At 38.6% G+C, this 14,900-nt stretch overlaps 1 protein-coding gene across 10 annotated transcripts in view; it reads left to right on the forward strand.

Annotated features, from left to right (window-relative positions):
• The window catches only part of ESF1 (ESF1 nucleolar pre-rRNA processing protein homolog), a 60,451-nt gene that overhangs the window by 560 nt on the left and 44,991 nt on the right, over nucleotides 1-14,900 (forward strand). The window contains exons 1-8 of one of the 10 annotated variants that reach the window (XM_043512069.1): nucleotides 162-297; nucleotides 1,609-1,669; nucleotides 1,830-2,535; nucleotides 5,540-5,925; nucleotides 7,105-7,218; nucleotides 9,794-9,894; nucleotides 11,357-11,509; nucleotides 13,553-13,667. In XM_043512069.1, the coding sequence (XP_043368004.1) occupies nucleotides 1,845-2,535; nucleotides 5,540-5,925; nucleotides 7,105-7,218; nucleotides 9,794-9,894; nucleotides 11,357-11,509; nucleotides 13,553-13,667 (1,560 nt within the window). In that variant the 5' untranslated portion in view covers nucleotides 162-297; nucleotides 1,609-1,669; nucleotides 1,830-1,844. Of the gene's footprint in view, nucleotides 1-161; nucleotides 407-1,608; nucleotides 1,670-1,829; nucleotides 2,536-5,539; nucleotides 5,926-7,104; nucleotides 7,219-9,793; nucleotides 9,895-11,356; nucleotides 11,510-13,552; nucleotides 13,668-14,900 lie in introns of those variants that run through there. The other 9 variants (XM_038393729.2, XM_038393730.2, XM_043512070.1 and 6 more) reach the window with 9 other exon arrangements.

The following is a 14,900-nucleotide window of genomic DNA, read 5'->3' on the forward strand; positions in this document are numbered from 1 at the left end:
GGGGGGGGGGGGAGGGTACTCGCTCCCGCGCAGGCAAGTGTCCGCCCGAGCGGGAGGCACTGCGCATGCGCTGAAGTCCCCCTTCCGGCGCGGGCCTGACCGCGGCCACTAGTTCTGCCCCTACTACGCCCTAGCGTCACTTCCGCTGAGAGCGTGAGCTGCGCGTGCGTAAAAGCTCGATTGACGGGAGCCCCAGGGTCGTGTATTTGTCCTGTCCCAGTCTTTGCCGTGCAAGGGCACTTTTAGCCCCCCCTCAGGCGGCGCGCGCGAGAGGTGGCGTTGGGCAAGCGGCAGCCGGTGAGTGAAGTGAGTAGAGCCGAGCTGTGAGCGGGGAGCCCGTGGGGGATACGCTTCTTCCCGCCCCCGCGGCCCTGAGGAGACGCTGCGCTGAAGCCGTTCGGCGAAGGTCAGCGGAGGGAGGCGGGGGCGGGGGCACCCTGCGGGCTAGGCCCCGTGTCTCTAACACCCTGGGGCAAACCGTAAGATCATCCAGCTGCTCAGCATTAGAGCTGAGCTTGGTCGTGGTTCCAGACCTTTTAACCGTTTCCTGCATGGTGGGTGGGGATGCAGGGGCTGGTGGTGAACCCGTGTGAGAACGGGAGGCTGCTAAAGCTGCTGGGCTTCTTCTCCCAAATCTTCATTCATTTCTTAGGGAAGCATTTTGAGGCCAAGTGTTCCTCAGCATAATTTGGTTAATCATTGTCCCTCTCCCAGTCAGAGTGAGACCTATAAGGGTTGGGGGGATGAGAGAGAGAGAGAGAGAGAGATGAAGTGAGCTGTAGCTCACGAAAGCTTATGCTCTAATAAATTTGTTAGTCTCTAAGGTGCCACAAGTCCTCCTTTTCTTTTTGCGAATACAGACTAACACGGCTGCTACTCTGAAACCTGGTGAAAGAGGATAACTTATAAATTTTTAATTTGAGAACGAGATCCTTACTGTGCTATATAGTACAGTTACTTCAGAGAGTGCCCCTATTCTGCCTACAGAACGTGTCTTGGTAAAGTCAGTTAAGCAGAATAGCAGTTATTTACTTCAATGTCAGGTTTCAGAGTAGCAGCCGTGTTAGTCTGTATCCGCAAAAAGAAAAGGAGGACTGGTGGCACCTTAGAGACTAACACATTGATTTGAGCATAAGCTTTCGTGAGCTACAGCTCACTTTACAGTGTGAATGATAACAACACCCATTGTTTCATGTTCTCTGTGTATATAAATCATCTCCCCACTGTATTTTCCACTGAATGCATCCGATGAAGTGAGCTGTAGCTCACGAAAGCTTATGCTCAAATAAATTTGTTAGTCTTTAAGGTGCCACAAGTACTCCTTTTCTTTTTACTTCAGTGTGCTTACTGTACACAAACATTATTTTCTTTTTAAAATGTGTGCATAAGCAATTTACTTTGCATATGTAAAAAAGACTATAGCATTCTCACCTCTAAAATTAATAAATTCAAACCTAAACAATAAGAAAACAAAAATATTATTGCAAAAGCACAAAATTTGGCATGGTGACTTGAACAGACATAGAACCTGAAACTACTTTTAACTATTATTATTATTATTATTTTATTATTATCATCATTATTTTGAATTGGGATACTTTTAAATAGGAATTTTTTTCCCCTCATCCAGCCTTGCTTCATTCCTTCCTGACATCCAAAACATTTAGAGGTCAGTAAATATTGTGTGCTCCGTTACCTTGAACGCAACATTTTTATAACTTATTTTAGTAATATGCATTAAAATAGGATTTTATTTTGTTAATGTTGATATTAAGCACTATATTAAGAAACAAATGGTTTATTGGTCTGTGTGTATTTTTACATTTTAGGTTTATCAAGTTCTAATGCAAAATTGTGAAAAAATGGCATCCAAGAAGGAACTGACTAGTGATCAGCGGTTTAGCCATGTTACAAAGGACCCTAGGTTTTGGGAAATGCCAGAAAAAGACCACAAAATCAAGATTGACAAAAGATTTCGGGCTATGTTTCACGACAAGAAGTTTAAGTTGAAATATACTGTTGATAAAAGAGGCCGACCTGTTAACTACAGCTCTACAGAGGATCTGAAACGGTTTTATGATCTTTCAGATTCAGACTCTGATCTTTCAGGAGTTGACACCAAAGTATTTGCTGGAAAGAAAATGAAGAAAAAAAAATCAAAATTGAGAGGAGGAGTAGACTCTGGGAAACTGCTTGACAAGCCTACTGAAGGGGAAAGCAAAATAGTTAATCAGGAAATGGGCCACAAATATGGAGCTCCATTGAAGTCTAATGACTCCCAGAATGGACAGAAAAGCATCATGAGGATTGCCAGCTCATGTAGCTCAAAGTTGAAAAAGGAGTGTAAGAAAATTAATGTAGAAATTGATCCTACACAGGATGATAAAGGACTTGTATGGAAAGGGAAAAACAAACAAATTGTGATGAGCTCAGATTCATCTCTAAGCAAGCAAGAGACTTCAAAAGCAAGTAGTACTAAATCAGTTAAGGCTCCCAAAACAAAGTTTTCTTTAGAGGAAAAGAAAACTGAATCAGGTTTGTTAAATTTAAGGAACACGTTATAATCTTTTTTTAAAAGTATGTATTAGTCTTTTGCAAGATCAGACAAAGTGGGTGAGGACATCTTATTGGACCAACTTGCAAGATCAGTCATTTAAACAACTGATCTAGCCTTTTCTGCTTTTAAATAACTCCTCTATATGTGCAGTTTCATCTTATTGGGAGAGACTAATTTTTAAACAAAGCCAGTGGTAAAGCTGTTTCACGTTTGTTAGGATAGTTTGAAAGAATAAAACGGTAAAGACATCTGTTGATACATTCACCAAGAGAATTAGGAAGAAACTTAAGGCCTGATCCTGCAAACAAAAATTGCTTTAGCATCTGAGCAACTTTAATCAACATTCCTGTGTGTTCACAGATTTAGGCCCTTACTTTGGGAAGAATGCTGTTTCAAAAGAGAACTGGTACAGATTATTAAGTCATTGCATTAAGAAAGGGGAAAAGCATACTTTAAAAAATATAGAAAATGTGTGTTTCAGAGTGTACTTAGTATTTTCAGAATAATTTTTAATTACTGCAGTCTTATTTCAGAACTTGAAATTGATGGTGCAGTTTTGGTTTAATGTCTTGTGTATAAATATGTGTGTCCTCTTATTTAGGATTAAAACTATCCTTATGTTGAGACTGGAAGGAAAAATTTAAAATATTCAAAGCATTTTGGAACAAATTGCATATTGATACTAAATAGTAAAGCAGTTAAACACTTCTTGAGTCAAAAGTCTGAGATTGAGGATGTGCTGTGCTTTTAAAACTTTTGGCAAAAAACATGCTAGAATGAAATAACGTTCATACTAAGAAGAAAAGGAGTACTTGTGGCACCTTAGAGACTAACAAATTTATTAGAGCATAAGCTTTCGTGAGCTACAGCTCACTTCATCGGATGCATCCGATGAAGTGAGCTGTAGCTCACGAAAGCTTATGCTCTAATAAATTTGTTAGTCTCTAAGGTGCCACAAGTACTCCTTTTCTTTTTGCAAATACAGACTAACACGGCTGCTACTCTGAAACGTTCATACTGTTATCAGAAAGCGTGAGTGGGCAGGACTGTTGATTTTCACATGTTCAAACTTTGAATTATTATTGTCTTAATGAAGTAGCAATGTTTTGTAACATCTCTGTAGCCACCAAACATTTTGTGGTTATCACTGTGCTGCACTCTGTAGCCATGATGCTTCGTAATTGTAACAGGATAGAATTCTGATTCTTCTGCTTCAGAAGCACAGATGCCCACCCATTACTTGAGCTAAGGGAGAATCTCCTTTAGGAGTTGTCAGGGTTGATTCCCCACTCTGGCACTTTGAGTGCAGAAAGTAGGGCCCGCAAGGATTTTAAAAATTAATACTGGACACTTCAGGCTGGTATTAAACACGCAGAGTCACAGCGCTTCTCTGACCTTGGATAGATGCTGCCACCACCTAAGTGCAAAAAAAACCATCCCCTTTTGAGAACCCAGGAAGGAACACTTGGGAATTCTTTTCTGTGCGGTGCCCTCAAGCACTTTCACCCCCCCCCTTCCCAGGAAGAGCTGAGAAAGAAAACAAAGGAAATCAGCTCTTGCCACCAGCTAATTAAGCAACACATGTATAAATGTTGTAGGGACACACAAATCCAATCCTGTTCTTAAAAAAGGTAAATTTTATTAAACCAAAAAAAAGGATATCTATTTGGAACTTAGGTTTTTTGCTAGATCTTAAAAGAAACAAACAATTACAAAAATTAAGCATCAAGATTAAGTGTCAAGCATAACCTCTCTTGAGGTTCAGCTTAAAGGTTACAAGCAAAACAAAAGCATCTGGGGTGAGCACAGAGGAGTCCATAAGCCAATAAGAAATAAAATGTATAACCCTAATAGTGTCTTCCTAGACATTCCCTGATTACTTACATATTTGGGGTTTCAGCGAAGTAGGGTTGAGGTATGATTTGATTTTTCATACCTGGTTTTAAAGCTGCTCACAGCATAACTGCTGCCCTGCTCCCCTCTTTACTGGAGAACAACAGACACAAAGGGAAAGCTTTTTTTCCAATTTTAAAAAGTTCTAGTCCTCGCATTGGCTGGCTCTTTTGGTCAGGTTCCCACTCACTTCCCTTTACCTGTGGACTTGTTAACCCTTTACAGGTAAGCAAATAGAGAACAGCTACTAACGGGTTTTATAGCTAACTGGCTGGCTGGGTGACCATAAAAGGGAGCTACCTCCCCTCTTCTTCTCCTTCATTTATCACAGGAATACTGGGCCTTTTGAGACACAGTTCAAAAATTCTGATTCTCTTCAGATGGGGAAAGATACAACTACATCTCAGCTAGTTTAGTACAGAATCTCAGAATCCTGTTTTATCCTAACTTTTTAACATAATTTTTGTGATGCTCCCCAGAGATACCTTTTCCTTGTCTATGCCTGCTGTGGATCAGCTCCCTGAGTTCACCAGCCTCTGGTAACACAAGCGCTGCATTCTCTCAGTGTGGGTCAAGATAGTACACATTAAGCACCAAGTCCTTGGGGTGTTCCCTGCAACGTCCAGCTTCTTATCTACAGAACACTCAGAGAATTACCAGGCATAGACAATTTAAGATATTGTGACATTCTTTGGTGAGCCACAATGTATATACCAGAATCAGGAGATTTCTGGAGCCCCTTGTCAGTTGCCATTAAGAGCTTCTTGGGTCACAATATTTCTGTTTGTTTCATTGTTCAAATTTAATTAATTGGAGTGTTGAAATCCAAGTGTCTCCATCTGCAATGATTCAGTCTTTTGGGGTATTCTTTTGCCTGATGTAGCCTCTCCAGATGTCCTAGATTTTTATTTATTTATATATACAATATAGTTATATAAAAGTATATTTTTTTAAAAGGAAACAATCAAACTTAGACTGTAAGCTTTTTGCAACAGGAACCAAGTTATCGTTTTCTACATAAAGCACTATACACATTATCGAACAGCATACACATATAAATAATATTAAATTTGATATTTACCTTTTCAGTGAATAAAACTGCTATTGCATATGAACAAAGTAACATTAACAAAAGCCAGTTAGATGAAATTTCTAAAAACGAAGACTATTTTGATTGTGCCATATCCGAAGATGGTGGAGAAACAGGAGGGGAAGAGGAGTCGGAAGATGGTGGAGAAACAGGAGGGGAAGAGGAGTCGGAAGATGGTGGAGAAACAGGAGGGGAAGATGGTGATGATGATGATTCAGAAGAAGATGAAAGTGACAGTGGGCCTGATCTGGCTAGGGGGAAAGGAAATATTGAAACCAGTTCTGAAGATGAAGAGGAAGATGATATGTCTGGAATATTTCCAAAGGAACCAGAGATCGAGCATGCCTGGAGAGAACTGCATACGGATGCTCCTCGTGCAGATGAGGTAAGGTTTTGGAATAGTCAGTGATTCTATAGTATACAGAATAGACTAAATAGAAGATATTTCTGAGTGAAAAAATTGTTATAAAGTAACTGTAACTGATTGATCAAATGAGCAGAGTGGCAAAATTTTTGTAGCTAGAATTATCAAGCAATTAAATTAATCGCTATTCATCGCACTGTTAAATGATAATAAAATACCATTTATTTAAATATTTTTGGGTGTGTTCTACATTTTCAAGTTTCAGAGTAGCAGCTGTTTTAATTTGTATCTGCAAAAAGAAAAGAAGTACTTTTGGCACCTTTTAGACTAACAAATTTATTTGAGCATAAGCTTTCGTGAGCTACAGCTCACTTCGTTGCATCTGGTGAAGTGAGCTGTAGCTCACGAAAGCTTATGCTCAAATAAATTTGTTAGTCTCTAAGGTGCCACAAGTACTCCTTTTCTTTCTACATTTTCAAGTATATTGATTTCAATTATAACACAGAATACAAAGTGTACAGTGCTCACTCTATTACTACTTTTGATTACAAATATTTGCATTGTAAAAAGATGAAAAGTAGTATTTCCATTCACCTCATGCAGTATGGGAATGAATTGTGCAGGAAGCTTTCTTCTGCTGCTGATCAAACTGAAAGTCATGCTTTCTACTGAAAACAATCTTGTCCCTTCTGCGCTAGAAGTTAAACTTTTTTCCAACATTGCTTCAGGGGGACCTGTTGCTCTTGGCTCTTGTCAGGAAGGGATCTGTTTCCTTTTAGGTCTGCAGAAGTTCCCTGGGGAAGCGAACACTCAAATTTTAAATTTGCAAAATTAAAAGCTTTAGAGCTGTGGGTAAGAAGCAGTAGAAGTTGTCTGTAGTTCTGTTGTCTGAAACAGTACATGTATTCTAGGAAAGTGAAAGATAAAGGCCATCATAGAGTACATTTTATGTTTGAAAATAGTAAAGCCCATTTATTGAACATTTCTGTTTGCTCTGTAGTCACTGCTTAAGAACCATGGAAGTGTCAGTGATATCAAGTGTTGTGGGAGATGTCATTCTTACGTTTTTCTCTAAAGTTCAACACAGTGTGATTTCATCAAAGGATGGTAACTGGAAAATAAGATGTTTCCTCTCTGCAATCAGCACCCAAAAATCTTATTACAGTTAATATATTTTTGCCTTTTTCTTCTTCAATGTAGATAACAAGTAGATTGGCAGTTTGCAACATGGATTGGGATAGGCTGAAGGCTAAAGACCTACTGGCTCTGTTTAATTCTTTCATACCTAAAGAGGGTGTTATATTTTCTGTAAAGGTAAGAACTATTTGAAAATAAAAATAAAGGCAAATTTTGATTCCAGCGTGTTGCTTTTCTTCCCCATTCCTCCTGCTGACTTCCTTTCTCCTCTCCCTATTCAATTGATTTGTATTGGTCCTTTATAAAACAAATGTAGGCTATAGTTCCACATTCTCCCTTCCATTGGTGGGCGTTCGAGTGGGATGATAAGCTAATACAGTTTAATTTTTATATGTGACATTGGGCTCAGTCCTGTTACCACGGAATTTAGTGACAAAATTCCATTGACACTAATAGGAGTAGAATGAAGTCCTATGTGCAAAAGTAGCATAAAGTTCAAATGCTTATTTCCCTTAGTTCATACAGTAGATTCTCTAAAATTCTATTCCATGTTATAGGTGAGGCTGGTAGCACCATCTAAAATCTTGGCTGCCTAATGCTTCTCATTATAAGACCCTGTTTTCAGTTACTTGTAACTTTGCCAAACTTAATCCATTTGAGCTGAAATTTTTTATGCCGGGTGTCTACCTCAGGCTGACCTTTTTTGGAAAGCTTCAGCCAAAATGGTTTGGCCATTTTTGAGAATGAGGCTAGGAAAAAATATGTTTTGCCCTTGTTAAAAAGAACGAAATGGAGGTTCTGGGGGAGGGGAAAATGTGATCATATAATTAGAAAATCACAATACATATACACAGGCAACCTTAATTTTGGCATTTCCTGACTTTTGAATGCTTGACTTTGTTTTTAATGTAGTTTTGTATGTAGTATACAGAAACAGAGCAGTATTGTCACTAAATGAGTAATTTATACTACAAAATTGTGTGTGTGTGTAGCACTGTAACTTCGCATTTTAAGTAAACTACAAACCTAGTTCACCTGAAAATGCACAGCCAGGGTGGATGTGCAAGTTTTCTTCCAATTCTAGTTGTAGATTTCTTATGAGGGAAATAGTATTTCTGCAACATCAACAGTATTTATAACTAACCCAGTAACTCTGTTCAGGCTTTTTACTGTGAAATAGTATATTGTTTTCTGATGCATAGGAATAGTGTCTCTGGCACTCAATCTACTGCTAAAAATATAGGTTTTGTCACAAACTTTCAATTACAATTGAATTGATTCCATTTTTTCAAAACACAATTATTCATGTAACATTGCATTGACTAGTCATTGTTTAAAGATATTTTTTCATAACCATGAAATCTATTAAGTTACCCTGGACCAGAAGATTGATGTTACAAAGATGTGTGAGTGAAATAGCTACAGTGATTAAAGATTGCTTTCATCTGAGCATCTACTACTTAAAATCTATTACATTAATTCCTCTTGGGGAGTATTTCCTGGAGTAGAAATATATATAATAAGAGGTTCGGTTTAGAGTGCTGAAAGTTAGGCAGTCTGAGCAGCTTTGGTCTTCTGTATTTTGTTTGGTTTTGTGATAGTGTAAGAGTTGTTTGTGTTCTTTGTTTAGGGTTTTTACACTCTCCCTACCAAATACATTTGATGTTTGCTATCAAAAGAATTGGCAAAGTTGTACTATTCTTTACATAATAAATTGAATGAGACAAATTAATTGGGCACTTAATGCTCTCTCATCTAAACGTCCCATAATATAAGCACTCTTCTGTCTTACTTTTTGTTCCTATTGAGTACTGTAAATGATGGATTATAGAGAAGTATCTTTCTAATTTTTTTTTAAGCTTGATTACTTTGTATTCTGTTCCACTGCTTCTATTGTTTAGTCAGTTTCCCTTTTTTTTAATGGGTCTTTAACGCAGCGAAAAAGAGCAGAAAATAAATGACTCCAATCCTGCAACCTGTGCTGCATGGTTAGACCCCTGAACCTGAGTGGAGTCTGATCAATTTCTGTGTAAGGTTCTGTAGGAGGTTATAAAGTTTAGCCTGAATGGATCAACTCGCAGGATCAGGGCCTTAGACAGTAAAACTGCGAAAACTGGCGGGGGAATTGAGCTCAAGTATCGTAATTCAATAGTTTCATTCTTTTGTTTTTTCTTTTTTGGCAATTGATTCCAAATTGATTGTAAAAAGAAAAGGAGTACCCGTGGCACCTTAGAGACTAACAAATTTATTAGAGCATAAGCTTTCGTGAGCTACAGCTCAGAAGTGAGCTGTAGCTCACGAAAGCTTATGCTCTAATAAATTTGTTAGTCTCTAAGGTGCCATGGGTACTCCTTTTCTTTTTGCGAATACAGACTAACACGGCTGCTACTCTGAAACCTGTCAAATTGATTGTGTCACTTTAATTATTTCAGCGCTGAACATTAATTCTATAATCACAAGTTAATATTGTTATTATGTGTTTGTACATCAATTTAATTTGAACACACTTACATAGTTGCTTACCTTTATTCCTACAAGTAGTCATATTAAAGTCACTGAAACTACTTGTATGCTTAATTTTTAAGCAGATGTGCAAGTGTTTACAGGATTGGATCCTTTAATGTTTTCTCACTTAAAAAAAAGTGATGCTCAGAACTCCTGGCTTGATGTATTTTTTTTTTTTTTCTTTTGGATTCTGTATACTGCACCTGTGCAATTGGCTTATAACCTTTTTTGTTTGGTATATTTGTAGATTTATCCTTCAGAGTTTGGAAAGCAGAGATTGAAAGAGGAGGAGCTGCAAGGACCTGTAGAACTATTAAGTCTTCCAGAGGATGCCACAGAGAAAGATTGGTATTAATTTGATAGTAGCAGGTCTCATTTGAAAATACCATGCTCTTAATGCATTTTTAACATTTTACCCTTTTTTTATGCTTTCTAGTTTTTCAAAGGGTGTTTTTAATTGAATCTGACTCATTGTCGCATCATATACTTGAATAAATTTGTTGGGACATAAAACTTAGGGCCCCAGTTGTGTAAATTGTTCCATGCAGGCTGTGGGAATCCACCTGGGTGCAGAGGTTCATCTGCCTGGATCAGCTTGCAGCATTTGAGTGTAGCTTGCTAAAACTTAAATCTACCTTTTAACCTTTACATACTAGATCAAAGTAAGAAATGATCAAAAAGACTGTTTTGATATGTTTTCACCTTGAGGACTTAGCTTCTAACAGAAAACATTCAGCATCTCACAAAGCGATACCTTAGTATTTAATAAAGTGCAATGTTTTTTTAGCCACTTAGCAAATAGCTAAGAAGATTGTGTGGGGAAGACAGTTTTTACAAATAATACCATAAAATTTTAATTAATTTAAAAATTAAATGGTTTTTCAGACATTGTGCATGTCTATCTTAGATAGGGATTCATTTATGCAAATAGCTCATTTTGAGTAAAAGACACAGGAAAATGTAGTGGGACTGTGTGAATTACTTTTCACCACCACTTATTTTCCACCAAATGCATCCGATGAAGTGAGCTGTAGCTCACGAAAGCTTATGCTCTAATAAATTTGTTAGTCTCTAAGGTGCCACAAGTACTCCTTTTCTTTTTGCGAATACAGACTAACACGGCTGCTACTCTGAAACTTTTCACCACTAGATGGTGATATCCCATACCAATGAGTAAAATCATAAGTGACTGAGTTATAGAAATGGAATACAATTAAATTGAAAATGCAGAAAGTGCACTTATTTATGAACTGGAGAATTTTCCCAGGTTAACAACTTCAACTCGTATTTAATAATGGTAAAATGGTTATATTTAAACTTATTTAAATTAAACATACTTATCCATTGTTAAACTCATATTTAACAATGGTAAAGTGGTCACAATGGTAACAGAAGAGAAAATTGGAGTACTTAATGCACAGCATACTTCTCTAAAACTTGATTCTCAAGCAAGCACATGGGAAGACTTTTTTGCTGCCAAAATTTGTACCTACGTTATCAAGAAGAGGCTTAGTCCTATCACCATGTTTACTAATCAGCATTAAGGAAAATGTTTCTTCAACATGCTATCCTGATTGTGGCATCCATGGAATGGCATCCATGCAGTTAAACCTTTAGGCATATCTGTTCAGAGTCCCATAGAAGTTGGTGGGACTCTGTGTAGCATAGGATCTGATCTTTTTGCAAAGTCAGGCCCATATGTTGGTAATATATGGTTTTATAAAGTTAAGTTTGCATAGTATTTCTGAAGTTGCAACTTTGTTTCATTGTTTTAACAAAAGTTATTTGGATGTTGTCTTCACTTCCGTAGGATTTATACGGAAAAACTGCGGGATTATCAGTTCAAACGACTGAAATACTTCTATGCAGTGGTAGAATGTGATTCTCCTGAAACAGCCAATAAAATTTATGAGGAGTGTGATGGACTGGAATTTGAAAGTAGCTGTTCTTTTGTAGATCTCAGGTAAAGCAAATGGCGTTTTTGTTTGTTTTTTTTTTTTTTAACAAAAATTTAAAGCAAGTTTAAAAAATTGGAAGTAAACTGAATCATTGTTCTATCACACTTTTAACAAAACTGTATATAGTACCTTGGAAATAAAACATGCATTTTGGTTATATCTGGCTTTGTCAGAAAAAGCAAAAATCCAACCCTAAAGAGACTGGTTTTTAAAAGAGGTTCAAGATACAAATATTACTACAACTGCTTTTTCAGTCATCTTCTACAGTCAAGTAAAGCAATAGGACGCTAATAGAAAAACACACTGCAACTGTCTTACGTGTGGTTTGCTTCCTTCACCTGAGGCACGAGATGAACTGGTTCCTTTATTACAGTTGTTTCAATGAATAGTAAAGGTATAGCTGCTATTGTTTTCAGGCTGTGCATCTTTGTTCGCAGGCTTTATGATTCAAAGTCAGAAAGCTTGATCACTTCAAACCTCATATTTTAAGAAGGCAGGAGGCTAAACTACAGTTCTATTTTGTCACCAGACTATTCCTTTGTTTGCACAGAGAAACATTGTTGTGCCATTGTCAATAAAAATCATCTCTGTTAGATCCCAGTGTTGTTGAGGGCTTAAAATTGCACGTGATGGAAAAAAGCTAAGGTGTATTACCTCATAGACACTAGGTGTTGTATTTCAAAGGAAATGACTTAGACATATACTTTTTGTGTTCCTGTTAATGAAACTTTCACATCCTAGAAAGATCTTGTCTTACTGCAGAGGAACCTTTTTGAGAATTCCCAGAGCCTGCCTTTCTTTTCTGCTTAACTTATTAAATTAGAAAAGTAGATGTTTTTGGAGGTGGACTGGGTAGCTTTCATCGTTAGGCAATTGCATTTCAATGGACATAATCTACTTGAACTCTACTCAGTGTTTTAAAATGAGGTTAAATAGTTTCAGGCATTAAAAATACACATGAGATTCCACAGCTAATAGTTACGACTTTACAATCATATTTTCTATTTTTAAACCATATTTCTCCTTACTGACCTACACAACATGGGAAACAACAAAATTGTCTTTACACCAAGTTCAGTCAAATGCACGAAGTTGGCTAACTGAAAGGGGGAAAATGTTCTCTAGATATAAGCATCATGTAAAAATAGTATATAAACAATTTTCAGACCGCTTTCTGATTTTTTTTTTAAGATAATATCCCTTTAGAATTTCATAGCTTCATATTGACTTCCACTTGTCTTCAAAAGTGCTTTATTTTTCTTTCCTAATTTATTTTCAGTATTGTCACAATCAGAGCTGTTCTAGTAGATTGTACTTAGAAAAGTGAGGTTAGCTTTTATAAAGGTGTTTTTCTCTCGTCTCAAAAATGCTGTGGTCAGATTATGAGAATTAAGAAGCAAAGTTGAGAGATTCTGTCTCCTTAAACGTTATGTTGTACGTATTCTGTGTCTTGATCTTAACACACAAATATGTCCAGTGGTATATTTAGGGTTATTTTAATAATAATCCCACTCATACTTGATATTTTTAACTGGTTCACTTCCATTTTTTAATCAGTGTTGTTTGCACATGTAGGTATTCCTGGCCAAAAAAAACAAAACCAAAAAATGCATCCTAGGGTCTCTAATCTATCCTGTTTTAATGATTGTTAGTTTACTTACAAATCATACCTGTTGGAAGCATTCCATGCCTATGCTGGCCATATGCAAAGCACTACATATTAAAAATTCAGAGTAATCAATTTAACTTAAATTGTAATTCTTTTCAAAAATTAATTTGACTTACCTTTTTCACAATATTTTATAAAATACGGAGGATGTAGAAATTGAATGTCCAGTGCAAACCGCAAATATTAACTTGTGTGATATGGTTTTTATCCTTTTTCCTGAATGTTGCTCTCTTTGGGCTTATCCACTTCTTATCCTAGCAGATTCTTCTATATTAATGTGCAAGGTTTTAATTAGAGAGAAGCTGAGCCCATAACTATTTGTTCTTTTGAAACATCACAATATGTGTTTGAATAACAAGACATCTTCTTTGCCTTTAAGATTTATTCCAGATGATGTTACATTTGATGATGAGCCAAAGGACATAGCCTCAGAAGTGGATGGAGCTGCATATAAACCAAAGTACTTCACATCTGCTGCTATGGGAACATCAAAGGTATCTTAACAGTGTTTTTGTAACCCTTTGTAATTTGTTGAGCTTTGCTTTTCTTGGTTTATATAAGATATGTAAATAATAGATTGGTGGCACTGGTGATAGTGGAGAAGGGATCCCTGCATATATGCATGATTGTGGAGATGTAGACATCAAATAGATATTGTATATCAGGGGTCGGCAACCTATGGCACGCGTGCCAAATTTTAATGGCATGCTGCTGCCTGCCAGACCCGGGCAGACAGCAGTATGTCACTGAAAATTCTGCCTGGCCCAGCCTGCTCTTTTCCGCCCCCTGCCCACCACGCTCTCTTTGCAGGTCAGGCAAGCTTCCCCCTGCCCCCGCCTCTTCCCCCAGCATGCGGGGTTCCTGCCCCTCCTCCTCTCCTTTCCTGCAGCTGATCAGCTGATGGCCCTTGCTATGGAGGAGGAGAGGGAAAAGCAGGGCCTCTCTCTACTCCGGGGACCTTGGGGAAGGAGGGTGGAATCAGGGCATATCCCCTCCAGCCCCCTGCCATGAGCCGCTCAGGGCAGGGGGCTGGGAGCACCCCATGACCTCTGCCCTGACTCTTGCACCCCCCACATTCCCACTCCCACCCTGACTGCCAAATGGGAGCTGCCGAGGTAAGCGCTCCACACCCAAACCTCCTGCCCCAACCTTGAGCCCCATCCCTTATTCTAGCTCCTGGCCGGACCCTGCAGCCCAACCCCCAGCCTGCTTCTTCACCCCCAGCCCTGTTCTCAGCACACTCCCACCCTCATCTCAGTGCAGAGAGAGGAAGAGAATGGCTAGAACCAGGGAGAAGGTAGGTACCCACTCTCTGTGGGCAGGCCAGGATCCCAGACCGGCAGCCGGGACCCTAGCTGTCAGGAGCCGGCAGACGGAACCCCATAGCGGCAGTGGGCTGAGCCGCTCAGCCCACTGCCAGTCTGGGGTCCCGGCTGCCAACCCCGCTCAGCCCACTGCCGGTCTGGGGTTCTGGCTGCCGGACCCTTGCCAGCCGGGGTCTTGGCTGCAGGCCCCGCTCAGCCCGCTGCCAACCTAGGTGAATGGAACCCCAGGCCGGCAATGGGCTGAGCGGGCCGGCGGTGTAAGATCAGCATTTTAATTTAATTTAATTTTAAATGAATCTTCTTAAACCTTTTGAAAACCTTGTTTACATACAACAATAGTTTAGTTATATAGACTTATAGAGAGAGACCTTCTAAAAAATGTTAGTGTATTATTGGCACGCA

This window comes from Dermochelys coriacea, chromosome 3 (genome assembly GCF_009764565.3).
Source record: "Dermochelys coriacea isolate rDerCor1 chromosome 3, rDerCor1.pri.v4, whole genome shotgun sequence".
Classification (NCBI taxonomy): domain Eukaryota; kingdom Metazoa; phylum Chordata; order Testudines; family Dermochelyidae; genus Dermochelys; species Dermochelys coriacea.